The sequence below is a fragment of the Anoplophora glabripennis genome, unplaced genomic scaffold (assembly GCF_000390285.2).
Source record: "Anoplophora glabripennis isolate ALB-LARVAE unplaced genomic scaffold, Agla_2.0 scaffold11, whole genome shotgun sequence".
Taxonomy (NCBI): Eukaryota; Metazoa; Arthropoda; class Insecta; order Coleoptera; family Cerambycidae; genus Anoplophora; species Anoplophora glabripennis.
Genome location: NW_019416496.1, coordinates 132,541 through 158,919, shown reverse-complemented (window position 1 = coordinate 158,919; position 26,379 = coordinate 132,541). Strand labels below are relative to the sequence as shown.

Below are 26,379 nucleotides of genomic sequence, written 5' to 3'. Positions count from 1 at the left end.
CCCTCCCCTCCCGCGCTAGCCTAAGGGCCACCTTAGCAAAGCGCATCCCAGGCTGCATAGCCGCACTACCCTACCCAACCATACCACACATAAACATGACACTACCCCCGGGGTTTACACAGACGAGCCGGCGAAGCAAGAAGAGCGCCAGAAGAAAGGGCCCTAGCCGGCGGGGCCCAGCCAGGACAAAAGGAGGTCCCACAAAGCGCCTACACCGGCCGCATTTGCGGTCGGGGTAGACGACGGATGGGGCCCACCTACGAAGGCTGTCCAGGCCTACACGAGATGAGGCAGGATAAAGAGGAATAATCCCCCTCGATCCCAAATCATTGAGGCCAATTTCTAGCCATGGAATAATGGCTCTCATGTAAAGGCAGATGGACCATGTGGATTTTCCAGCCCTGTATATTGTAATTCATATTCTAAGTGTTTAATTCAAAATGAGCTCAGAAAGTGAAGACGAGCATTTACCAGGGGAAGTATTGGAAGCGGCACAAAGTGCTGTTTCAAAGTCAATCCCCAAAAAATCGTCGAGACAGTACCAGATTGCCTACAATGAATTCAAAGGGTGCGGGTGGTGTAGTTCGAAGAAAATTCAAAAATTACTGACATATTTCGAACAAAAATAATAAAATTAAACCTTCGACGTTATAGTCAGTATATTCCATGTTAAAAAGTACAGTAAATGTCAAAAAAGTGTAAATATCTGAAAATTTCCAAAACTAATATATTCGAAAAGCAAATCAGTCGGATCCTGTCCGAAAAAGTCCAGAAATTTCTTGGGAAAGTGACGTTTACATAGATATAATAAATAAAATTATTGATAATTAAAAAAAATAAAGTTTGATGGGTTTGTAAATACACTTGATGTACCTACCTACCTGTATGTAGATTATTTCCCTGAAAACTTCCCCCAAAAATCTGGTCCATCCACCACCCATTACGCCAGCGTGTTTATCAAACTCATGGTCATTATAGCATAGTTGCCAGTGANAAAACAAACTGTGCTAAAACTATTCTTGACAGACAGAGCCACTGGACTTGCGACAAAGAGCGCCTTGCATAAAAACGCCGATATACTTTCGTGCTTTTTCGGAACGCGTGTCGCCAAGCGTTCTGTAAATCCATCGCGACAGAATTGAAAACGCGAGAGCAAATAAACGAGCGTAAAATGCATAAACGTAGTAACTCTATTCAGGGTATCTTGAAACGCGGCGTTTTTGTCAACTCCGCGTTGAGAGGAGAAAAACGCGTGCATAAAAGAGGTCTAAGAGTGTTTAATTCAAAATGAGCTCGGAAAGTGAAGACGAGCATTTACCATCAGGGGAAGTATTGGAAGCGGCACAAAGTGCTATTTCACAGTCAATCCCCAAAAAATCGTCGAGACAGTACCACATTGCCTACAATGAATTCAAAGGGTGCGGGTGGTGTAGTTCGAAGAAAATTCAAAAATTACTGACATATTTCGAACATAAAAATAATAAAATTAAACCTTCGACATTATAGTCAGTATATTCCATGTTAAAAAGTACAGTAAATGTCAAAAAAGTGTAAAAAATAAAATTTGTTGGGTTTGTAAATACACTTGATGTACCTACCTACCTGCATGTAGATTATTTCCCTGAAAACTTCCCCCAAAAATCTGGTCCATCCACCACCCATTACGCCAGCGTGTTTATCAAACTCATTATAGCATAGTTGCCAGTGAAGACTCCAACAAAAGATCTTCCAATTTGTAGGTTTTAGCTGCTTTATAGGTTTTCGTGTACCATCCTCAATCAATTTTAATAAAACAGCAATTTATAAAATTCTAGGGTCAGACTGGGAGAGAACTACTTAGACACGGACCCAGACTGTAACGATACATGTGCTCCAAAGCCTCAAGATATAAAAATAGAGAATTACATCAAACACGACCTTTACTCCTCTACAAGTCACACGTACGATTACGCCCTGTTGGAACTGGAGAAGCCTGTGGAATTTAATGGTAATTATTAATGTGAACTACTACAGATTATAGCACACTACTTCTATTTCAAGAATCTGTAGTAATTTCTAGTCGTACCTAGGAAGGAAAATAAACTTAAATCATTTGCTCACGATTTACCACTTTGTGTATACACATTAATTGTTTTAGACTTTGTCCATCCAATCTGTCTACCACCTGCTCCAATACCACACGAAGATCTAAAGTCAGAACATGTGTATATAGCAGGATGGGGTATAATAAATAGAACAGAATTCACGCAATACGCGACGAGATTAATGTACATAACTGCCCCTATATTAGATGCAAAGCCTTGCAATGAATTATATCATCGTGAATTAATAGACAGTCAGCTTTGTATAGGATACCAAAAAGGTAAATTGTCATAATTGTCGAAAATCTGATACATGCTGCACTAAACCTGTTTAGATTTTAAAGCTGTTTCTTCTAGGTAAGGATTCTTGTGCTGGGGACTCCGGTGGGCCAGTCTTTAAGGCTATGACTAAGAATAAACAGGATAGGGCACATTTAATTGGAGTCGTGTCCTACGGATTAAGAGCTTGCGGACAAGGCCCTGCTGTTTATACGGACGTTTCTTATTTCGTGCAATGGACGTTGGAGAGAATTAAGAAAAAATGAAAACGATTGTATTTTACTTACACATTTTAAATAAAACTAATTTCTCTGTTTTTTTCTTTGTATATCCCAATTTTTGAAATATGTAGCTCAAATTTGAACCTTAGATTACCTGCATGATTAGACTTGTGAAATAGTTGTCGCGATCTACAGGGTGATACTTTTTCTTGGGTCGGGTCTCTTTCAACCCCCAAAACTTTCTTCCAGTGCGCCACTGGTCTTTTATAGTACTAGGGTTTAATTTCTTATTCAGTTCAGAAACTTTTTGTCTCTTGCAATTTTTTCCTATCTGCGGCCGTTTTCGAGCAAAAAAATAAAAAATGATTCCCTGTAACTCGCTAAATTATTAAAAGGCGTATTTCAAAATCCTCTAGTAGGTTCTGACTGACGGATAATAATTATTTTGTTTCATTAATTTTGACATTTGGTTTTCAAAAACAACTTCCGCCTACTTAGATAATTATTATTTGATTTAAATATTAACTACTTTTTAATTAGGTACTTATTGATACAGGGAAACAATAACAAAGAATAAAATAAGAAGGCAGAAGTAGTTTTCGAAAATCAAAGGTGATAATTATAAAAAAAGGAAGCACCTATATTATCCGTCAGTCAGAATACTAGGCTTTTAATTACTAGAATAAAATGTACATTTAATTTTTAACTTCTTCGTCTTTAACTAAAGCTAACTTCCAAAGTACACACAATTAAGTTATTGTATAGCTAAGATTTTATTATTTTATTATGTATAAAAAGCACAAACAAGTTCTTTAGTTTTCTAGTTTTTTAATTCTTTAGTTACTTAGTTATATCTAGTTCTTTAGGTATATTCACAAAACACGCACTACTCGTAACAACTAAAGGTATTAACAAATTACGCTTCACAAAAATAACTTTAAACACAGAAACCATACAACCTTTTTTCTGTTTTGTGCATACAACCACAGAGGATTGGGTCCTCTGTGATACAACTGATAGAAGTAAACAAATAATATTACTCGTTTCGTTGAAATTCATGAATATATCACCAGAGGGAGTCCAATCCAAACTGCTTAATCAGCACAAAAAGTATGTGACAGACACGACAGCCTGCTATGGCCTGTTCCATGGTATATACGCGTGCCATGCCACAGATCGTCCGAAATTTAAGCGAATACGCCTATCTATATTTTTTATTAATGTGACCCGAATAGTGGAAATAAGGTCTGTTTATTTATATTTTCAATCATAATTAGGTCAGCGTTATTATTTCTGCCACTTTCCATTTTGTTTTATAAATTAATATTTTATATCAAATGTGTAAAAAATGTCAAGAAAGTCACAAAAATCAATTTGAAAAATCTTGTTACGACTGGGAACTGGCGCAAGAATGTAAATAAACAGAACTTATTTCCACTATTCGGTCACATGAATTAAAAAATATAGACAGGCGTATTCGCTCAAATTTCACACGATCCGTACCATGCCACGCGTACCATGGAACGGGCCATGGTACGGCTGTCGCGTGTGGAATGGAATGACTCTACACTACGGATAGAAATGTCTACAGTCACTACTATATAGTATATAGATAACATATCTAGTGACTGTAGACGGACCCGACTGCATGTGCCATCTATGTGCGCTATATATTTTGGTTTGCGAATTGGCTACATAAATGTAGATCCGTTGACGGAAATGGTATTTCTTGTTAATAACTGTGCTTTAAACTGTAATAAATAACACTCATTGGAAGATTTTTGTGCCCGTAAACAATGCAAACAAATTTATTTATGTTCAACTAAATTTATTGTCACTTGTATTTCCATAGATCTTATTTTAAATTTGTTTGAAATTCAGTTTGTGGAATCGTCGGCCTACTTCGACATAAAATAAAAAAATAATTTTACGAGTGAAAAATAAGGTTGTTGCAGAGAATTTTAAATTTGTATGTACAGGGTGTTCAGGAAAGGACAAAATTTCAAAATCAGCAATATTACTTATTTGTGATGCCACAAAATAATACTATTAAGGAAAATCATTTTTAGGGCCGTTTGCACCGAAAAATATACGTCTGGCTCTATTAAGCTAGCTTAAATATTTAAATATCCCACTAAAAATTTTTCAGTTTCTGACATGTTCCAGAAACGTTTCCATTTTTCTTGAAACGTTTCATAAAAAATCCATGCAACGTTCTGGTAACCCAAAAGAAACCGAAGATGTCCTCCCCAAAATACGTTTCCAATGAAACGTTTNGATTGGGATGGACGTATAGGCCGGACAACTCATTATCGTGCACGTGTGCGTGCACCTGGCATTTTCTGTTTTTTTTAGGTGTGTTTTGCCGGAATTTGTATGAATGAAATACTCGTACTATTTTTACTATAAAAGTATTTCCTGTAGCGACATCTATATGAATATTGTAGTACTTTGTTAGATGAAACGGGACTTCAATTTCCGTTCTTAATACATTATTTGACGTGATCAACTCCTTGCTTAATTGAAAAGCAGTATCACACTCTATTGACCAATCTTTAGTAACATTACTTCCTGATTTACATAGATCATACAAAAGTTTTAATTTTGATGAAAGCATAGGAATAAATTTCCCATAATAATTCAATAGTCCTAAATACGATTTTAATTCAGTTAAAGTTTTTGGTTTCGGTGCGGCTTTAATTGCTTTAATTTTGTCTTCTGTTTGGTGAATGCCCTTTTCATCTATAAGGTGTCCTAAAAATTCAATTTGCTTATGAAAGAACTTACATTTTTGTTTATTTACTTTGACATTATACACTTCAAGTCTTTTTAGAACATCTCGTACATGTTCATAACACTCACGTAATGACGATCCAAACACAAGGATATCATCCAAATAACATTTAGTATTTTTTTGGCCAGCTAACATAGTGTCCATAACCGCCTGAAAGATGCCTGGTGCTGAACTTATACCATACGTTAACCTAGTATATGTAAAAAGACCTAAATGTGTGTTAATAACTAGTAATTTTTGTGACTCTTCACTAACCTTTAATTGTTGATATGCCCCTTTCAAATCTAAAACCGTAAAAAACTTTTGACCACTATGACATGCAAATATATCTTCTGGAATTGGTAAAACACAGTGATCAGAGTCTAACACCTGATTTAATGTTTTTTTAAAATCCACACAAATGCGTAACTCGCTTGAATTCTTTTTTGGAACAACCACTATCGGACTGGCCCAATTACTAAAATTTACTTTATGTAATATTCCAGAGTTAACCATTTTTATTAATTCTATTTCAACTTTATCTTTCAATGCATAGGGCATATCATACGCTCTAACAAAGATAGGTTGTGCTCCCTCTTTTAATTTAAGTTCAATTTTAAATTTGTTTATGTAAGACTCAGGTTGATCTAAAAAGACACTTTTGAAATCATTTTCGATGTTTAATGTTAATTGCGCAACAACTTGTTCTTTTTGTACTAGGCTTTCTATTTTTTTTTTCTGAATTGATTTTTCGCAACTCACATCTCGACCCACCTGTTCCGACTGCCACTGGCTTACCTGCTGAATGTCATTTGACTCTGTTTTTTTGAAAAATTAATGTGTCCCCTCCAGTCGGGACTCAGACGTTTTAACCAGTTTCGACCTATTAACGGTGCAAACTTATACTTGGATTTAAGGACTACCAATGGCAAGCTTAACAATACCTTATTATGGTTCACAACAACATCAGTTTCACCTATTATAGCAACTTCTTGCCCTGTAAGGACTCTTAGATCATACTTTACATTATAAAGGGTTAGATTTGATAAATATTTATTAAAGTCGTCAATGTGCATTACCGTACGACATGCACCTGTGTCTACTTCAAAACAAATCTTCCTACCTTCCAGATCTAACACTGCCTTTTCTGCATCTTCTTTCATGGATCCTAGGACTGACAAAAATCCTAATACTAGTGAATCATCCTGACTGGACTCCTCACCTTCGACTTCCTCGACTGCATTGACATTTGGACTCTTACACACTCGACTGGTGTGACCTTTTTTCTTACATTTGAAGCATTCCCAATCCTTGGCCGGACAGTTATTTGGATCATGTTTCCTTAGACAACGGAAACAAGGTCTCCATTGGGTTCCTCCTTCTTTTGACTGACTGGACTTCGATTCATTCTTGAACACTTTCTTCTTTACAAACAATTTATCTAATTCTTCTGCGACTGACAACACATTGTTTTCGCCTCCCATAGACTTTATTTGACCTTCAGCTAATTCCATCGCAAGGGCTGTTTTATACGCACTTTCGAACGTAAGGTTGTCTTCTGATAATAGTTTTCGTTTGATAGCATACGACCGAACGCCACAAACCAATCTGTCCCTTAGGCACTCTGACAAGAATTGACCAAAACTACAATATTGCGAGAGGTTTTTTAATTTTGCTACAAACATTTTGATGTCTTCGTTTCCTTCTTGTATCGCATTGTAAAATTTGTATCGTTCGGCTATTATTAGCCTTTTTGGGGAGTAGTGATCTGATAAGACTTTCTTTAATTCCACATACGTTCTTGTACTTGGTAAATCAGGGGCTAGGAGATCTTTTAGAACATTGTAAGCCTCTCCCCCCAATAATGTTAACAGCATTGCTACCTTTTTATCTGCCTCGACTGCATTGCAAATAAATAATTGTTCCAATCTTTCCAAATATGACGTTATATCAGATTCTTTTGGGTTGAACTTTTCGATAGACCCTATCATCGCCATTTTGTTTCACTCAGAGACCTCAACTAACTACTTGACTTGTTTCTAATCCTCGACACGTGGAATTCGATTTTCTCGTCGCCAATTTACTGTTATGTACTGACTAATATAACAGACTCTGGTTTGTATTAAGACTTTTATTTGACTATTAATTTTAACGATAACATGAAATACTTATAGACGGTGTGACTGTGGCGTGACTGACTCGACTCAATGTTCACACACAACGACCCATTGCTGCCAACTAGTGATGGGATCATCCGAATGAAAAATAATCGATCATCCGATTATTGAAATAATCTGTTCCGAGCGGGCAGCCGAGCAGAGCAGACGTGTTTTGTGAAAGTGTAGTGCAAGGAGCAAAATCTACCTGCCTTTATTAAGGCTACCTGGAAAGAATCCCTTTCTTTCCTGTTAATCACCGACCTAATCCCCGGCTTAAGCATAGAGGCCGTCGGCATCTTTGTTACAGGTACCTGTGCCGGGGTTATGCCCAGGTAAGTCCCACTTTTACTTATTTATCAGTTATTTGCATTACTTAGAATACATTTATTTAAAATTGTGACCCCCGACAAACACACACACACACACGCACGCACAAAATGTCGGACTCGGAAAACGAGGAGAACATATACATATACATGGACGATACAGACAGCGAAAGACCCTCTTCAAGAGTCTCCGCTTCACCAAAAAAACATGATCACTAAAACAGATTTATACGAACAACTACTAACACAAAAACATGAAAACGAGACGCTAAAACAACAAATACACGAACTCATAGAACAAAACACCCGACAATACCAACAAATAGTAACCATGACACAGCAAATCGTCGATTTGCAAAAAACAATTAAACTTTCGGACGAAAACCACTAAATTACACCAAAAACTCGACAAATTCATCAACAAACAAATGACAGACAATATACCCCAGACAGGCACACACACACAAACCTCCCCCACACACACACCAGGCACACACACGCACAGAGAAACGCAAAAAACACACGGCGGAATCCTCTAGCGAGGACGAAGCCCCAAGACATAAAAAATCAGACAAAACAAACAAATAATTGCATAATTATTTATTTGATATTATCTTAAAATAGGGAGATGGCAATTTCTATTTTAACAATTAATTATAGGTCGACACGGGTTACGTGCCGAAGTAGGTCATACAAGAATTGCCGATTTAACGCCGAAAGCCAAATACTTGTACGAAAAAGCTCGTTACTATCAAAAGAGAGAAGCACAATCAAGTCGGACAAAATTGTCATTCAAGAAGCGTTTAGAGTTGGCAACAAGGTACACAGAATCTGACGCTTTTGAAGCAGCGATATCTACAATGGATAAAATACGAGGGCGATTCTTTCAATGCCAAATCGAGAATTCAAAAAAGAAAATACAAGGTGGAAGATATTCCATAGAAGATAAAGTTTTAGGATTAGCCTTGTATAAACAATCTGGAAGTGGATATAAATTATTATCCAAATTATTTACTGTACCATCTCAGAAAACTTGTATGCGTTTGTTGCAAAGAATTCCAATAAAACCTGGTCTTAGCGAGCCGACATTTGAAATTTTAAAAGCGGTGGTCAAGAATTTTAAAAATCCATTAGACAAATATTGCCTACTTATGTTTGATGAGATGGCCTTAAGTCCTAGTTTATCATGGAACCAGTTTGATGGTGATGTGGAAGGGTTTGAAGATTTTGGATTTAAACGTACTAATAAAATCGTAAATCATGTAATGGTAAGCTTTTTGTAATATAATATCCCTATTTGACAGTAAGACACATCTATGTTGGCAGATTTAAAAGTTTTTTATTTTAAATGATAGAGATAATTATTATACATGATAATATAAAATAATAAAAATTTGTTTTCTCTGAAATTTGACCCCAAGAGTTATGAAAGCATATAAGTAAAAAATGATGTTCTAATTAGTTCATAAATACACATTTTTAAAGAGATGACTTGCTTTCAAACAAACAGTGTATATGTCTCATATATATGTTGTGTGTGATTCACATATAATTTTTCATTATTGTAGGTTTGTATGCTGCGTGGCTTAAGTAGAAAGTGGAAGCAACCAGTATATTATAATTTTGTAAATGGTGCTACTAGTAACGCTGATATTGTGAATATTATTAAAACAATTATTATAAAATGTACCAATATTGGTTTACGAGTAGTAGCTACAGTTTGCGACCAAGGAAAAAATAATGAGGCAGCTATAAATAACTTGGTCAATGAGACAAAAAAAAGATATGGCCAAGAGGGAAAGCAGTTCGAAGAATTTGCATTCAAATTAAATAACAATTTAGTAATACCACTGTTTGACCCACCACATTTGCTGAAAGGCATTAGAAATAATTTATTAAAATCCGATCTCTTATTCCATATGAATGGAAAACAAATGACGGCAAAATGGAGTCATATTTTAGACGCATATAAATTAGATCCATACTTAGGAAGTCTTAGGACAATGCCTAAAATAACAGAACAGCATGTTAATCCGTTAAATATTAACAAGATGAAGGTGTCATACTGTACACAGATATTTAGTAGATCGGTTGCTGTAGGAATAAATTTAATGGCTTACTCAGGTAAGAATACATTTTAAGTAATATTTTAATATGTTTTTTTCAGGCACCACTTTTGTAGATGAAAACAGAAAAAACATATTTTTAGATAAGGATGCTCAAGAGACTGCAAAACTTTTAGAACTTTTTGATGACATTTTTGACAGTTTAAATGGTAGTTCGCTTTTCAACCAAAAATTGTTACGACGAGCCATAACAGAAGAATCCGAGCATTTTAAGTTTTGGAATAATTCTATACCGATATTAACAACAATGGAATATATATCCAAAGAGGGTAAAAAGTTTGTGCCTCCAAGCCTGAAAAATTTACTAAAAACAATAAAAAACATGAAGTTTCTATTTCAAATTTTGAAAAAGGAAGGATTTTCATATTTAATGCCTAGGATGTTAAATCAAGATCCTGTAGAAAATTTTTTTTCAAAAATAAGGCAACGAGGAGCTCGTAACAATAATCCGACTTGTTCTCAATTTATAGGATATTACAAATCCTTATTGGTAAATACAATGGTATCAACCCATTCTGTAGGTGCCAATTGTATGGAAGATGATGCCGAATATTTAGTAACTCTTCAACGATTTGTTACGCAGGTAATAAATTAGAAATTATTTTTTAATTTTTATAATACAATTTGTTTATTATAGGGTTTACCAGAAGATGTTGAAGAGCAACATGAAGAGGAGCAATTTACAAAAATTCCTGTTGTATTTTCAACAGTACAACCTATTGAACAACAAGTTTTAAGGTATGTCTGTGGCTACCTTTTTAAAAAAAATGAAACTAATTTTGGAAATTGTTCATGTAAAGAAGATATTCTGCAAAAATCTAATGTAGAGTCAAACGCAGAATTATTCTTAAAATTAAAAGAATATGACAACCGACGTAGGCTGAAATATATTAGTGACACTTTTTATGAAAAGATGAAGTTGGCCCTACAAATTATAAAATTTGTTCTGTACAATGATCTACACAAAAAAGGTGTATTTAAATATATTTTCTGTACATTGCTAGATAAAATTAATTTGACAAATTGTCAACATAATTTGGATTTAAAAAAAACAATTTTTAAATATTTTCTAAAAGTAACAGGACACAATATTATTAAACAATTAAATAGAATAATTAGAGGTCAAGATCTCCGACCTATTAATGATAATAGTCCTTTAATTTTTAAAAATTGTAAAACAATTTACAAAAAAACATTTATTTCTAGAAAACATAAATAAAATTGTCGACTCTAAAAATGTACATACTTAAAATAGGTAACAAAGTATAAGGATAGATATATTTAATATTACTAATAATAATAGGCTACCAAGATATTTCAATTTTGTTTGTACTGCATTCAATGACACGTAAATTTTTATAATCAAGATGTGATTTTTGTACAGTAGCAAACGATCATGACGTACTGTGATTTTGCATGAATTTGTTTATTATATATAGTGTATATATGTATTATCTAATGTATAAAATTTATAGTTAGAGTTGCAGCACGAATTCAGACGACTCACGTCACGGATTGTTTTTATTGCCAACGTAATTTTCGATAGTGTGTCGTGTTAAAAACAATCATTTTTCTAATTTAGTGTAATATATAGTGTAAACATTTAGTGTAATATATAATTTTATTATTGCCAGTTGTAGTTTCTTAAATATTTTGTATAAATTATTCATTTGTTTGTACGACGTAAGTTGTCTGAATTCTTGTCGCAACTATATGCATTAATTTTAAATAATGTATCTGTACCAATATTAAATACAGTGTTTTAATATAGAAAATTGTTATATTTTTTCTCCTATTGTCTCTNATTTAAATATATTTTCTGTACATTGCTAGATAAAATTAATTTGACAAATTGTCAACATAATTTGGATTTAAAAAAAACAATTTTTAAATATTTTCTAAAAGTAACAGGACACAATATTATTAAACAATTAAATAGAATAATTAGAGGTCAAGATCTCCGACCTATTAATGATAATAGTCCTTTAATTTTTAAAAATTGTAAAACAATTTACAAAAAAACATTTATTTCTAGAAAACATAAATAAAATTGTCGACTCTAAAAATGTACATACTTAAAATAGGTAACAAAGTATAAGGATATGATAGATATATTTAATATTACTAATAATAATAGGCTACCAAGATTATATTTTAATTTTTTTTGTACTGCATTCAATGACACGTAAATTTTTATAATCGAGATGTGATTTTTGTACAGTAGCAAACGATCATGACATACGGTGATTTTGCATGAATTTGTTTAGTATATGTAATGTATATATGTATTATCTAATGTATAAAATTTATAGTTAGAGTTGCAGCACGAATTCAGACGACTTACGTCACGGATTGTTTTTATTGCCAACGTAATTTTCGATTGTGTGTCGTGTTAATTTTTCTAATTTAGTGTAATATATAGTGTAAACATTTGGTGTAATATACAATTTTATTATTGCCAGTTGTAGTTTCTTAAATATTTTGAATAAATTATTCATTTGTTCGTATGACGTAAGTTGTCTGAATTCTTGTNTGGGGCCCACCTACGAAGGCTGTCCAGGCCTACACGAGATGAGGCAGGATAAAGAGGGATAATCCCCCTCGATCCCAAATCATTGAGGCCAATTTCTAGCCATGGAATAATGGCGTACCACTATTGAGCAGTGAGCTGAGCCGCTGAGCGTATGCACACAAGTCCCTTCCCTTCAGCGCTGTCTTGTAGATTCAGCCTTAGTAAACAAAAAAATATTTCGTGTATATGCAATATTATAAATATTTTCAAAACTGATCAGTTGTATTTCTGTGATAGTTAATATCAGAAATTTAATCTTTTCCTTTCCAAAAAAATATTACTATTTTACAACTTACTTTTCTTTTTATAATATTGGAGGCCATGTAACTTCAACTTCAAGACTGTTTGTAATAGTTTATCTTGTCGTAACTCTTTTATCTATGGGTTTATCCGCTTATCGTTTTCTCAGACTCAGCTGTTAAATGTTTTTATCTTCATTTTGTGCCGAAGTTGCATGTTGTGTTGTGATTCCAAATTCCAGATTCCAGAGTTCTAACGTGAGGGAGGCCAGAGGATTGTTTGTAAATATTTAATTCTACGCAGGTAATAATTATTACATGTTTATTATGTATTTAATTTAATGAAAAAACGTATATTTATAGAAACTGTTAACAAAACCTAAAATAATAGGTACCTACTATGATTCATTATTTGCATTCTACAAAAATTATATATTATATNATGTTATAGCAAAGTAGTTTTACTGTTTTACTAAAAAATTGAATGCCATTGATTTTTAAATACAAAACTATGTATAGGGGTTAAATTTCTATACCAAATTAATTCCAATTTATTTGAAATACCCGCCATAATTTAATTCAAGTAAACCGCGTGCGCTCGGTTGTTAAGAAAGTTGTTTGATATTACCGATGTTGAACTTGTTTCCAAACCACCAGACGGCGCAAACATGGCTCCGCCTCCATAAGAAGAGAGTGTCGGATCTATTTCCGTCTTTGTCTATGGTGTTGTGATTCCAAATTCCAGATTCCAGAGTTCTAACTGTGAGGGAGGCCAGAGGATTGTTTGTAAATATTTAATTCTACGCAGGTAATAATTATTACATGTTTATTATGTATTTAATTTAATGAAAAAACGTATATTTATAGAAACTGTTAACAAAACCTAAAATAATAGGTACCTACTATGATTCATTATTTGCATTCTACAAAAATTATATATTATATATCCTTTATTTAGCCTACTAATTGTTGCAATCTAAAATATTTGGTTGAAAATTTGGCAGTGTACAGCCCGTTTGTTGGATGATGTGAAAGGCTGAATAACATCCTATTTTAGCACAGTCTGCTAATGGTTTATTTCTACATAACCCTGCTATGAATCCACCTGTAAACGCATCCCCTGCACCTGTAGTATCCTTGATATCCTTTGGATCTATTTTTGGCACAACGAAATTCTCAATTTTTCCGCATTTAGAAATGCAGGTACCAGGATTTGATCCATCAGTTATAATAATTATATTTCCATACGTGTCCATTTTATTTTTTGCTCCTTTAATCAAATGATTTGTCAATTCATTTACATTTTTCATGTTCATTATTTTTGCTAAAGCCTCAAATTCTCTTTTGTTCCCAAAGACAATATCTGAATTTTCTACAAAGTGTTTTACCACTGTTGGGTAAAGATCACAAACATATTCCCCAGAAATGTTAAATATTGCTACTTTGTTGTGTTTATTGCAAAAATCTAGTATATATTTAGCAGTTTCAACTCGGTTTGTTAGAAAAAATCCTTCTATATATACAAAATCTGAGCTTAATACTAAGTTGGGAACATCTTTTTCAAGTAAAAATTGATTCAAAGGCAGTTTTTCGGCTGCTCCAATATGGGCTACAAGAGATCTGTATTCGCTTGATACTAATGCTATGGTTTTCCCAGTAGGAAGATCATCTTGTTCAAAATATCTAAAATTGAAACATGTATAACATTTATTAAAAATGTCTAGGACTTCTAAAAAATTGTAAATATAGGTATCTAGTCAGAATTTAAAATGTTGCAAAACATACAATAGCTAACTAAAATTGAGGTTATGTTTTATGGTATAAAGAAAATGGTGTTATTTTACAAAAGTACTTTGATCACCTGGTTTGTACTCCATCATCTTCTAACAGCTGTGTCAGAATGGCAGCCTCCTTGTCCTTTCCCACAGATCCAAAAATTACTGCTCGACATTTCTTTGCCATCAACCATTGTAAGACGCGTAGCGAATTTTGCGCGCAGCCTCCCGCACTAATGTGTTGCTGGTATCTGAAAATAATGTGTTAAAAAAGTATATACAGAACTTATCGGTAACTCAAAAATCACCCGGAGACGTCCTGTGATAGTCTTTTCATTTCATTTTCTGCGATTTCTTTTTGACCGTCCAATTTGAGGTTATATTTGTCTAACAAAACTGTATCATAAACTGATATAGTAGTGTCCAATAAGGGGTTTCCAAAAGCTACGACCTTTTTCATCTTTAAAGTCTGCAATATAGCCGGGAATCCCCGAACATTCATGTAAATCACACAAACATAAAATACGCCGTTTTCACAGGGTTGTTGGTTGTCGCGCAGGCCGCAGGTTGACCAGAGACGTGTGTGAATAAGTTGAGTCATCAGTGCCGTGCATTATTTTAAATAGATTGCGGATCATTTAACAATTATAAGGTATTGTGCAACATATTTATACAGATAATGTTGATGGGATGACTATATATTTATTATTTGCAAAGGAAATCTATTTTAAGAGGTTGTGCCCCCTCTCCTTTCAAATTTTTAATGTTTCCTTAGTGAGCATTGTTTAATGTTGATTATACATCTAATTTTATCTTATCAACCAAAATCAGTGCCAAGATAAGGGTACACTCAAAATAATTTGGAAAACATTTTCAGAAATGGCTACTAGTTCATTATCTACAGAGAGTTTCAAAATGCCTTCAGAACCATATCCCTTGCCTTCATTAGGCTCGGACGAGGAATCTTTCGTTGTTTTATGGAAGGATATGGACAGTAAGTCAATCGTAGAAATTAATCATGAACCAATTGGTACTGGTATTGTGGAAGAAGCCAAACAGCTGATAAATAAAGAGTTGACAGAGATGGAGAAATTGAGTTTAGTGAATAAAGCTGAGACACAAGCAGAAAATAATTTGTCTGTCGATGGTCCAAGCAGTCAAAGTGAAAGCAAAGTTGTTGAGAGCACCCAAATGGATAAATCATCGGTTTTGCCAAAAATGCCTCAAGTTGAGAAAGGATTTGTAAGTACATATATAAATTTTAAAGTAAAGTATTTAATTGCATAAATTGTCTAATTGTAATAATGTTATTTTTTTAATTATTCAACAACAAATAGACATTGAGCAAATTAGTAATTATCTCAATATTATTTTCTGATTCATGTTTATCAAAATTTATTGTTATTACTTGTATTAAATGATTTCTAGAACCTAAAATGACAGGCAGTGATATGTGATATATTAAACAATATGAATCACTTTTATCTTATTCTAGTTTCTAGCTATCACTTTACATTGAATATATGGTTGATCAAATTTGTGTAATAGCTATGGTAATATTAAGAAATTCCTACATATGTATAACTAAAGATATACAAATTAAATATAAATATTAAAAATGCAAATGTAGAATAACGTGCTTTGTACAGGTTAAAAATACGTTTTTAATTTTGATTTTTCCCTTTTAACCTCATTTGTAGTTATAGATTTGATAATTTTATATATCTATACTCATGACAGTGAATTTCGCGCTTAAATGTTTATAAAAAATTATAAATGTAAATAAAAACATAACTTTTAAATATTCATGAGTACTATTTTGGACTTTGAAGTATATTCATATGTGGGTGAAGTTACTAAAAACTATTTCAGGAAACCTCAGACGTTATAAGCATTACAACTTTATCTACCGATCTCACCTCAGAGCAAGTCCAAAAGAAAGTGTCGGAAATTGTTGAAGAAAACATCCGACTTAAAGGTGAGAATTCTTATATTATTAAATATTTAAAAAGTTTAATATTTTACAAAAAATGGCAGTGAAAAAAAAACAAATACAATGTTGCGTTTGCACTGTTTGCAGATACAATTCTGCAAAATAACATGAGTATGAAGTCACAGTATGAAAGAATTGTGGCATGGCAGGAAGATGTCCAAAAGGTGCACCAAGCTCACAAGGAAAAGATCATTGAGGCCAAAGAATTTATCGAAAAGGTACGATAAATTAAATGTTTTATTTCTTTCACAATTCAGTGTTTTATTTTTGTAGCTGAAGAAAGAAAACTACAACTTGATCCGAGAATTGGAACAGTTGAAAGCTGTGAAAAATGCTCAAGACGAAGATATAGTTTCGTTGACAAAGGCAATTCGTGAAAAAGAGCAACGTAGTGCGGAGACGAACAATCCTAAATCAAAAGAAAATTTTGAATTGGAGTTGGATATGGTCAATAAGACTATAAAACAACTAGAAGTAGGAATGAAGAATTTAACTGTAGAAAACGAAGCTCTTAAGGAAGAAAAGGTCAAAGTGATTGAAGTCAATAAAAAAGTGGAAGAGTACGAAAAAGAAATCGATGGATTGCAAACAATTTTGCATGCTAGCAAGAGGGAGCTGGAAGAGGTAATATATGTTTTCTTAAAATATAAAAGTAACGTGTCACAGACCTAAAAGAAAAATAAAAATGTTTTTTAAATAACGTTCTTCGAAAACTCAAAAGTCACGAAAATAAAAAACTAACCATTTAATTCACACTAGCATGCCGTTATATTCGAGCGTTTTCTCCATGATTTCTACAACTTTCGCATAATTTTTCCTTCCCGTGTTTCCCTCGGTCCTACACTAACCATTTCATGTAAAACCACAAGTAAAAATTGCATAGATTACAACCTTGTGACCTTGAAAGCAATGATGTTTGATCGATTTCGTTCTGTCCACCTATTAGGAAATTCATTAATGACATAAAAGATTTTCTTCCATTTAGGAACTCATCCCAAAGTGATTCAGCAAATTACTTGCAAAAAAATGTAGATCGTCTACGCCAGGGGTCCCCAATCCTATGCCCACGGGCACCATGGCACCCGCAGACATATGCCCGCCGCTGTACGATCCCTTTAAATAAATATTTAAGTGTACAGCCGCAATATACAGCGAGAAGAAAATTGTATAACAATTATTGGTGACGTTCGTTAATTTTTGCTATGTATTGCAATATTTTTGAACTGAAATAGTTAGAAAATTAATTTCCTTCTATTTTTTTGTTACCATGCTTGTTTTGACGTTCGTGTTTTGAAACCCTTATTACCGTTTATTTTTTGTTCTTGATGTATTTTTACAGTTTATCTTTTGATATATACGATATTTTTATCTTTGGGAAAAATTTTATTTCTATGAAAAAGTCTATGTTAAACGCTTATTTTGACAGAAAAGATCCACATGGCGCTGTATAAACATGTGTGAAGTAAGCTACTCGCTATCGTTGCACCACCAACGTTAATAAACATTGCCAATTTATTTTACATAAAAATAGATGTTGTTTGTGCATATTTAATTAGCCACGTTGAATTGCGTGATTCTGAATTCATAGTTGTAATCAGTGATCCAAGAAAGTTTCTATATACAAATATTTGAAACTTATGGAGATCTTTTTAATTTTTTTGTCTGCCATTTGGAATACGTCATTTTGAATTTCGTAATTCTGCCTTCAGATTCGTAATCAGAGACACAAAAAACCCCCACACACAAAAATTCATGCATTTTAAAGACATTTTAATTTTTTATCCGCCATTTTGAATTTCGTGATTTAGATTCCAGATTCGTAATCATAGACTCAAAAAACCCCATTACAAAAAAATTCATGCATTTTGAAGACATTTCAATTTTCTTGCCCGCCATATTGGATCCGCCATTTTGAATTTCTTGATTTTGAGACCAGATTCGTGATCAGCGACCCCAAAAAACTCTTCATATGTAAGATTCATAGGAATTGAATGTATTTCGCATCTCTAAGCTATTTAAAGATTCCTCTAATAAGCGATGGTTTCCCCGGCATTAAAGGGGTTGGAGGGGGAAAGAAGGGTGAGGGGATTGGTCCGTTTAGAGTGGAAACGATTCAGTATTGCTAGTAGATACTAGAAAAAAATTTTTCAGATTTTTTTCAGAAATAAATTAAACCAAAAACCAGCCATATGGGCCCTCCTCTGGTGAAATTTTTTTACATATTTTTAGGATGATCATGAGGCATTACTGCTTAAATTTCTGCAATTGATATAGATAAAGCACATTTTATTTAATATGAGACACTTCAACTTACTGTGCGACATATCCATTACTACTTGTTAGATCTTCAACTTTGTCTAAAACATCTTCAACCTGTAACATTCTAGGTAGTCCAGATCATGTAACATGTCTAGTACGATTTGTTTCTAGGTGTCTTGTTTTTCGAGCCCTTTGAACAGCATAAACAACGATCTAGATACAATTGCAATGCTATAACAGCATTTTGCTGACACTCCCCTTATACTAATATCAATAATTCATCCCTACTGTAAATAAAAATCATTCTAAACACTGAAATCTGTTGTACTGTTTAAAAACTTTGTTTAAATTACCATTTATGGTACATGATAGATTTTTCACAATGTTGTATCCAAATTATTTCAAATGACTTTCCCGTTATCTTGGAGATTGTGAAAATAAATCACCCAATTTTAAAAACTCTGGATATGGACAGAAATTTAACTGTTTCGAATTATCTACATTTGTAGGCTAAAATGGAATTGATGAAAATGAAGTCTACGGATGAGGAGAAGATGAAATCTCTGAATGAGGTAATTGACAGCCTGAGGTCGCAGTTGTTTTTCACCAAACAACAACAGACCGTGCTGCCTACGCAAGAGGAAGTGGCAAATATCCGACAGCAGCTGGCAAACACTCAGGTTATGTTGACGCAAGTCGAACAGACTAGGAGTGCTCCCTATATACAGCTCCAGACTTTGAATAAAGAGAACCTTGAACTGAAGACGAAGCTGGGCGAATTTCAGACTCAGACGGATGATATATATGCACTAAAAGCACAGGTGGGTAGTTTAATTATGACTTACATATTTACACTATTTACACAAAGTGAACCATTTTAATGTACCACGCCACATAATTTTTTTAATTCGACTTTTATAAAACAATATTTCGAACAAAAGTTAACAGGTTTAGGGGGGTCAAACTATGGTGTCCTTGAAGTCGAGTATCAAGGTCACTTCAAGGTCAACCTTGATTTTTTATAAGGAAACCCATATTTTTTGTTGCAGATTCATATTCTGCAGGAAAAAATATATTTATATGAAAAATTTTTTTGAGAATGCTTTGTTCCCTCGCCAGAATGCACTATACTTATTGCTCCATTTCAATTCTCAATTCTCAAAAAAACTTGACTTTGAAATGACCTTGAAGGACACCAAGAAGGTCAAGTTCGAGGTCACCGCTAAATGCAATTAAACAAAATAACTAAAGTGAGCTTTATACCATTTTCATCAACTGCGTCCTTCGGAAATTTCCAGCCCTCAAATTTAAATAACCTTTGAATGATCTTCATGGTCTATAACTGTGGTATTTTAGGTCGGGAGTAAGTTAAAACCCACTATGATTTATCGTACTCATATATTACGGGGGATGTCGCATAGAAAGTTCATATAATACATTATCATACATTAACCGCAGACACGGAAAAGGGTCCGGCTTAATCACAGGCGAGGCAACGACTGACTCCACATGAGGACAAGTGCTGGTCCTTCATCGCCGGTACCACGTGACCGCTTCCGCTGACGCAGCTACGTTTCCTGCATTGTTGCCAACACACCACAATAACCTTAAAGTTATTGGACGTAAAATTTCCTGTCTTTTGATTTCCGACGTCGAAAAGGGGGGTTTCCATTTAAAAAAATGGAAGTGACCTTGAAATAACCTTCAAGGTCATCGTCAAGGTAAAATCCAAGGTCGCCATCCTCGTCAACAGTTACAAGAATGACCTTAACATTTTTCAAAAATAATTTACCTGGGAAATTATTCAGGTGTTTCCAATATTTTACAAAATAAGTTTTATACTGTTTAGCAACAGTTAAATACGATTGTTTTGATAACTTACTTCTCCCTAATTTTCAGTTGGATGTGTACAAAGCAGACTTCGAAGCAGAAAGGAACGCCAAGGAGACCATAAAAAACGAGAAAGAGAGGCTTTCAGAAGACATGCAGAATTTACAGAGACGCAACCAACAGCTTCAGGAAGAAATCGAATTGTTGCGAGAGAACGATTACGTCGTACCCCCTTCGGTACCGAGGGAGCGGATGCCCACTCCCTCTGCACCTTGCGCCTCTTCCGGTGATGTAAGTATTTAATGATCTTTTTTAATATACTGTCGGTGCATCGTAGCGATGATGATTATTGCCTGAATTATTTCCAGTAACTTAGCCTTGTGCAGATACAGAGATTTAGAAATTAAAAGACCGTATTTTCCAATTTTATTAATTTTTTAAATTTTAATAATCTAAGAACGTAAAAAGAAGTATTGGTCGTTTAATTTTCAAATGTTCCATATAACATTTTAATATAATTTATGTTATGCAGTCCCCACCTCTGAGAAGATTTGCATGCCCCATTTGTAACTTGCAATTCCGATCTTTGAGGCTTATCGAAGATCACGTTGAAACGTGCATAGCGCACCGTGCCTGACTTTTTCGGTATGAGAACTATGTTTTAGTGAAGGGTTATGCCACTAACATGTTGTATTTCTTTACTAAAAGGTTTTCCAGTAAGAGCCACCGGATTTTGTAATTAAATAAAATACAGGGTGAATGAGAAAATTTTAATACATTTGTAGTAATACTTAATGTGATCTATTACAATTAAAAATGTGAAAAACAATATTTAAATGGCCACCGTGGCTTAGAGAAATGTGCGTTGTTGTGGAATCTTTCAAATTATGCTTCGAATCTCATTTTTCAAATCGTGAATGATTGTTCATGTATGCTTTACTTTTCACGTAGCCCCAGAGAAAGTAATGGAGGGGCGTTAAATCGCACGATTTTTGTGAAAGAATTATTCCTCTAGGATGTATTTGAAATCATAGTTTCATGGTCCACTAAAGCTAGCCACAAAAACTTGTTTATCATGGTACAGCATTGACCGTCAGCATTTGACCATCTTCATTTAAAAAAAAAAGCGTACCAAACTGATACATTGCGAGTTCATTGGCATTTATGGATATCCTTTGGATTTGCATTGCCCCAAATGCGGCAGTTTTGTTAACATACCCGCGCGCCGAACTCGATGGACATTGGCCATCCGAGTCACTTCCGGTCCAGAACCAGCCTAACTTATCTACTGAGGGCTCTATAGCAAATAGGCAACCAGCAATACGTTTTTTATAGATTTTGTTACACAGTGTGTCTAAATATGAATACACACAAATAACAGTCTTTCCTCCATTCTAGCGCAGAATTTCTATAAAATGAAGTTAGTTTGAAACTCAAATTACTCTTTGTTGTGAAGAAATTTGTAATTTGAACAGGCTGCAACATACGCGTCCCCACGCGACTAATACACACGCATACACAAACGTACACACGCCCACACACACTAACACACACGCACAAAATGTCGGACTCCAAACACGAGGAGAACATATACATATACATGGACGATACAGACAGCAAAAGACCCCCTTCAAGGGTTTCCACTTCACCAAAAAACATGACCACTAAAACATTTATACGAACAGCTACTATCACAAAAACAAGAAAACGAGACACTAAAACAACAAATACATGAACTCACAGAACAAAGCACCTGACAATACCAACAAATATTAACTATGACACAGCAAATCGTCGATTTGCATAAAACAATTAAACTTTCGGACGAAAACACCACTAAATTACACCAAACACTATAAAAATCTATTGCCGGTTGCCTATTTGCTATAGGGCCCTGTTAATTGAAATTCAACTTCATTGTTAAAAATTATCTTATTGGAAAAATCATTATCAACTGTTTGGTTTTCGACCACCCATTCAACAAATGTACGTCGCTGCCACAAATTTGCCACATTTTTTCCAGTTGCTGCAAAAGGTGTGAAATAGACATTTTTGGATTTTCAGCCACACTTTCATGAACTGCGGCAATATTTTCAACTGAACAGCCTACACGAGCAAGTTCTGATATTGTACGCGGAGCGCAAATGGCTCCATCTGTCGTGCTGACTCCCAACTGTGCCATTCAAATGGCTACAGTAGGAAGCGACCTGCTATATTGCAGGTACATTGTTGCACTACGAGTCAACTCAACTCAACCTCAACTCTGTCGTGTTGACTCCCAACAGATGGAGCTATTTGTGCTCCGCGTACAATGTGTTTCCTTGTCGTGAGGATACGGACGCATAATGGCTGGATCGTTCGTCGGTTGTCTCACCTATGACACACTGATGAGGACTAATAAGTCCGGAACTGGTCTATGCCTAGTGGATTAAACTGATGAATGATCCTAGCGTTGCACTAGGTGTTGCGAGTATAATTCAATGTCGGTCGGGACATAAGCCCGCTGAGTAGTTGTTTCTCGCAACACTGGCAATAAAACGTTCCGATATTTTTACATCTTGAACAGATCCTGTGACGTCAACTGTATTGTTTTTTTTATTGGGGGATTATGCAGACCAAAATAATCGCCAAGTCTGCGAAATATATCGCTCCATGACTAATCTTGTACTAACCTGCAGAGTACAAATATAGTGCGCGACCCTTCAAAGCGTACTACTGTATAATAAGTCAAACCTAACCGTACATCTGGAAGCTCTTAATGAAAAACCTTTTATTTGCAGTACTAGACAGTGCATGTAGGGGTTCGTGAGAATACAAAAACTTATGTTCTGCCGAATTTGTGAAGTTTTTTTATTTTTTTCGCACGTAAATTTTTATGGCAGTTTTTTTTTTACATACATTGTATGTACAGGGTGGTCTGCCAAAAGTGTCGCTCTCTGCTTTTGCCGTTATTTTCGACATAGAAACAGTGTCAAGATAAAAGTAAAAGTAGGTACTTTCATAGGTTTTCAAGTAAAATAACCAAAAAAATAGAAAAAGAAACTGTAACTATACGGCAAATAACGGAGAATAGTGGGGGTCACGCTTGTGGTGGACAGTCCTATATACGCGTTTTAATACACGTATGTTTCATATATTTCAGCATCCAATGAAATGTCCAGTTTGCAACTTTGGATTCAAAACCCACCAAGCTCTAGAAAACCACGTTTATAGGTGCATAGAACTTAACGATCACTTACCCTAGAGGTTGTTTATAAAAAAATAATAATAAATGATGCTGTATATTTTTTTAACTTAGTATCTCATATATGTATACTAGTGAGTATTATTAAGAGTGATACATTTTGTTCGATATTTTTTAATCTGATTAGAGTTAGGACGATTTTCTGGTAACTGCAAGCGCTGCGGTAAATATTAATCCTAATTTAGATCCAACTGAAGTTCACTTTAGGACGGATGCAGTTCTTTAAGGGCATTGAATAATAATTTTTTTTGTGACGACTTTATTTTTGGAGTGAATGGGTAAGTATTTAAAGAAAGGGTATATTAGGTTTTGTATGACTACGCCAGTGGAACATACTGAGCGTTTTTAAGGAATGAGATAGATAATTCCATAAGGATTATTGTTAGTTAATCGTTGGACTTTATTTAATTGTATATTCTGGTTATGTAATAAAATTAATTACAGATTTATATCAAGTGAACTTAATGAACCTAGATCAAACCTAGTCCAAAAATGTAATGTAGATACAACGGATAGTGTGAGTCGCAGTTTACAGTACGAGGATAGTAACGATTTATAGTCCAGGCGGTATCTGTTTTAAAAAGGGTATACTTGGGTAAAACGCACATGATCGGAGATTTTTGCTTTAACGGCATCTAAATAACATCAGAAATGATAATTTTTCTATGCAAATAAAAAAAAAACGTGGGCTTAATTGTTATTGCAAAGAAGTATAAAAAAATTGCAAAAAAAAATCATTTTTTTCTTGGATTTCTCGTCGACAACTTAGCAACTATTAATTTTAGACAAAAATGGATGTAATTAAATTTTGAACAAGATAGAGTTAGTTGCAATTCGAAAAAATAATTATTGTTATTGCAAAAATTGGAAAAATCATTTAAAAAATTGCAAAAAATGCTAGTTTGTCAATTTTTTTCAGTCACTTGAATAATACCTAGGATCTTCATGCTTTTCCCAATTAAACTTCTTAGTGCATAGAATCATCACGCAAAATTTCATCCAATTCAGTTTGATAGCTTTTACATAATTGTTTAAATTTTTTTTTAATTAAAAAAATTACAAAATCAAATTTCTAAAAATCTAAAGCCTTTGAATACTTGAAAATTTCACCACAAAAAGAAGAGCTCTCAAGCTTTAATATGGTTTTTGAAACATTCAAATCGGACGATTATGTGAGCCGTGGTGATTGTTTAAACATTTTCGCAATTTTCACGCTTATAAACTATTGCAATAATCTAATGTTTTTTCAATTTTTTTTTTTTATTTTAAAGTGTGGTTTGAAAGTACTGGGAAAGACGAATATTTTAAAAAAAAACCTGATGATCTGCCCATTATTTTCGGAGTTATAGCCCGTTAAAGTTAACCCTTATTTACAGCAAAACTATAAGGGTATAAGGGCTGTTTTTTGAACTAATAGATTTGTCATTCTGAGTACTTTCCAGATATAAATTTTCAAAATTTGCAATCACGGGCGACCCATTTAAAATGTCACTCAAAGATATTGAAGACCGTGTGAAATCAATGAGGTATCAGTGGGGGGGGGTGAGCAGACACACAGCTACTATGATAAATGAAAATTTAGAAAATATAAAAAAACATACAGGCTGTTACAAATTCGCTTCTCATTACAGGGATCTCGAAAACGGTAAGAGATACAAACTAGCTTAAATGGGGGCAAAGTTGCGTAAACAAAGGAACCAACATTATGCCTCTAAAAAATCAAGGTTAACATGATTAGTTTTCGAAATATTTGAAAAAAACCGAAATTTTGGAAATCTGTTTTTGTTTACAAAGCAGTACAGTATAAATTTTTTTCAAAATTGGGATAAGGCTTATAAAGTAATAAAAGCGAGCAATAAAAGACTTTATTGCACTTGCGCTTTATTGTACAGTATTGTGGGTCATGAAGGCTTGCAAAAAATGTTATAAAATTTCTAGGATTGTATTTAAAAAAATTAAGTTGATGGTCCTAGAGAAACACAACGCTACATATAAAAATTGATTATGGCATTCGATAGAAGGCAAAAAGTGGCCATGAGAAAATCTTCTTTTTTCAATATCACCTCAAACAAGGCTAAAACGAAACAAAAACGGATTTCCAAAATTTCGTTTGTTTTTTTGAAATATTTCGAAAATTAATCATGTTAGCCTTGATTTTTTAGAGATACAATGTTGGTCCCCTGATTACGCAACTTTGCCCCCATTTAAGCTACTTCGCATCTCTTACTGTTTCCAAGATCCCTGTAGTGAGAATCGAATTTGTAACAGCCTGTATGTAGAACCATTTTCAAGACCCCACGGTCAGCAACCCTTAATCTCTTATTTCGCAAATTTCTTCTAAAGCTTTTCATGAATTTTTTTTTTTTTTTTCAAAAAACGCTTTGGTTTCAAAATATGGCCATTTTAATTATCACCAGCCATAACTGGTCTTAACTGTCAGTTGTCAAAAATTTCAGTGTACAAAATTCAAGTAAATCCAAATTTTTCGTAAAATTATTCGAA

At 34.0% G+C, this 26,379-nt stretch overlaps 3 protein-coding genes across 8 annotated transcripts in view; 2 read left to right on the top strand and 1 right to left on the bottom strand.

Annotated features, from left to right (window-relative positions):
- Positions 1-2,626, top strand: part of LOC108907656 (serine protease easter-like) — a 7,057-nt gene extending 4,431 nt beyond the window's left edge. Inside the window, exons 3-5 of the mRNA XM_018711426.1 lie at positions 1,815-1,987; positions 2,138-2,362; positions 2,439-2,626. Of these exons, the coding sequence (XP_018566942.1) occupies positions 1,815-1,987; positions 2,138-2,362; positions 2,439-2,626 (586 nt within the window). The remainder of the gene's footprint in view (positions 1-1,814; positions 1,988-2,137; positions 2,363-2,438) is intronic.
- Positions 2,627-12,913: 10,287 nt separating this feature from the next.
- On the top strand, positions 12,914-24,326 carry LOC108908050 (NF-kappa-B essential modulator). 6 transcript variants are annotated; one of them, XM_018711961.2, is made up of 10 exons: positions 12,914-13,080; positions 15,091-15,203; positions 15,429-15,793; positions 16,424-16,529; positions 16,632-16,762; positions 16,818-17,168; positions 19,313-19,624; positions 20,703-20,924; positions 21,166-21,278; positions 23,776-23,862. In XM_018711961.2, exons 3-9 carry the CDS (start codon positions 15,431-15,433, stop codon positions 21,268-21,270), a joined length of 1,590 nt encoding a protein of 529 aa, XP_018567477.1. In that variant the 5' UTR covers positions 12,914-13,080; positions 15,091-15,203; positions 15,429-15,430; the 3' UTR covers positions 21,271-21,278; positions 23,776-23,862. The 6 variants fall into 6 exon arrangements, with proteins under 6 accessions (XP_018567477.1, XP_018567492.1, XP_018567507.1 ...); XM_018711969.1 differs by lacking the exon at positions 12,914-13,080 and adding an exon at positions 13,500-13,584; XM_018711976.2 differs by lacking the exon at positions 15,091-15,203.
- On the bottom strand, positions 13,592-15,158 carry LOC108908089 (adenosine kinase 2). Its single transcript, XM_018712011.2, has 3 exons — positions 14,860-15,158; positions 14,638-14,802; positions 13,592-14,459 (listed from the first exon to the last, which is right to left on the bottom strand). The coding sequence occupies exons 1-3, from the start codon at positions 15,150-15,152 to the stop codon at positions 13,739-13,741; spliced, it is 1,179 nt and encodes a 392-aa protein (XP_018567527.1). The 5' UTR covers positions 15,153-15,158; the 3' UTR covers positions 13,592-13,738.
- Positions 24,327-26,379: the final 2,053 nt, after the last annotated feature.

Excerpts from the sequence above, each read along its gene's own strand:
- LOC108908089 (XM_018712011.2), bottom strand. The coding sequence starts at position 15,152 with ATGACTCAACTTATTCACACACGTCTCTGGTCAACCTGCGGCCTGCGC. Across the intron at positions 14,803-14,859 it reads CTATCACAGGACGTCTCCGG|ATACCAGCAACACATTAGTG; the intron begins GTGATTTTTGAG and ends CATTATTTTCAG. Across the intron at positions 14,460-14,637 it reads GATGATGGAGTACAAACCAG|ATATTTTGAACAAGATGATC; the intron begins GTGATCAAAGTA and ends TTTCAATTTTAG.
- LOC108908050 (XM_018711976.2), top strand. The coding sequence starts at position 15,431 with ATGGCTACTAGTTCATTATCTACAGAGAGTTTCAAAATGCCTTCAGAA. Across the intron at positions 17,169-19,312 it reads GCAAGAGGGAGCTGGAAGAG|GCTAAAATGGAATTGATGAA; the intron begins GTAATATATGTT and ends CTACATTTGTAG. Across the intron at positions 19,625-20,702 it reads TATATGCACTAAAAGCACAG|TTGGATGTGTACAAAGCAGA; the intron begins GTGGGTAGTTTA and ends CCTAATTTTCAG.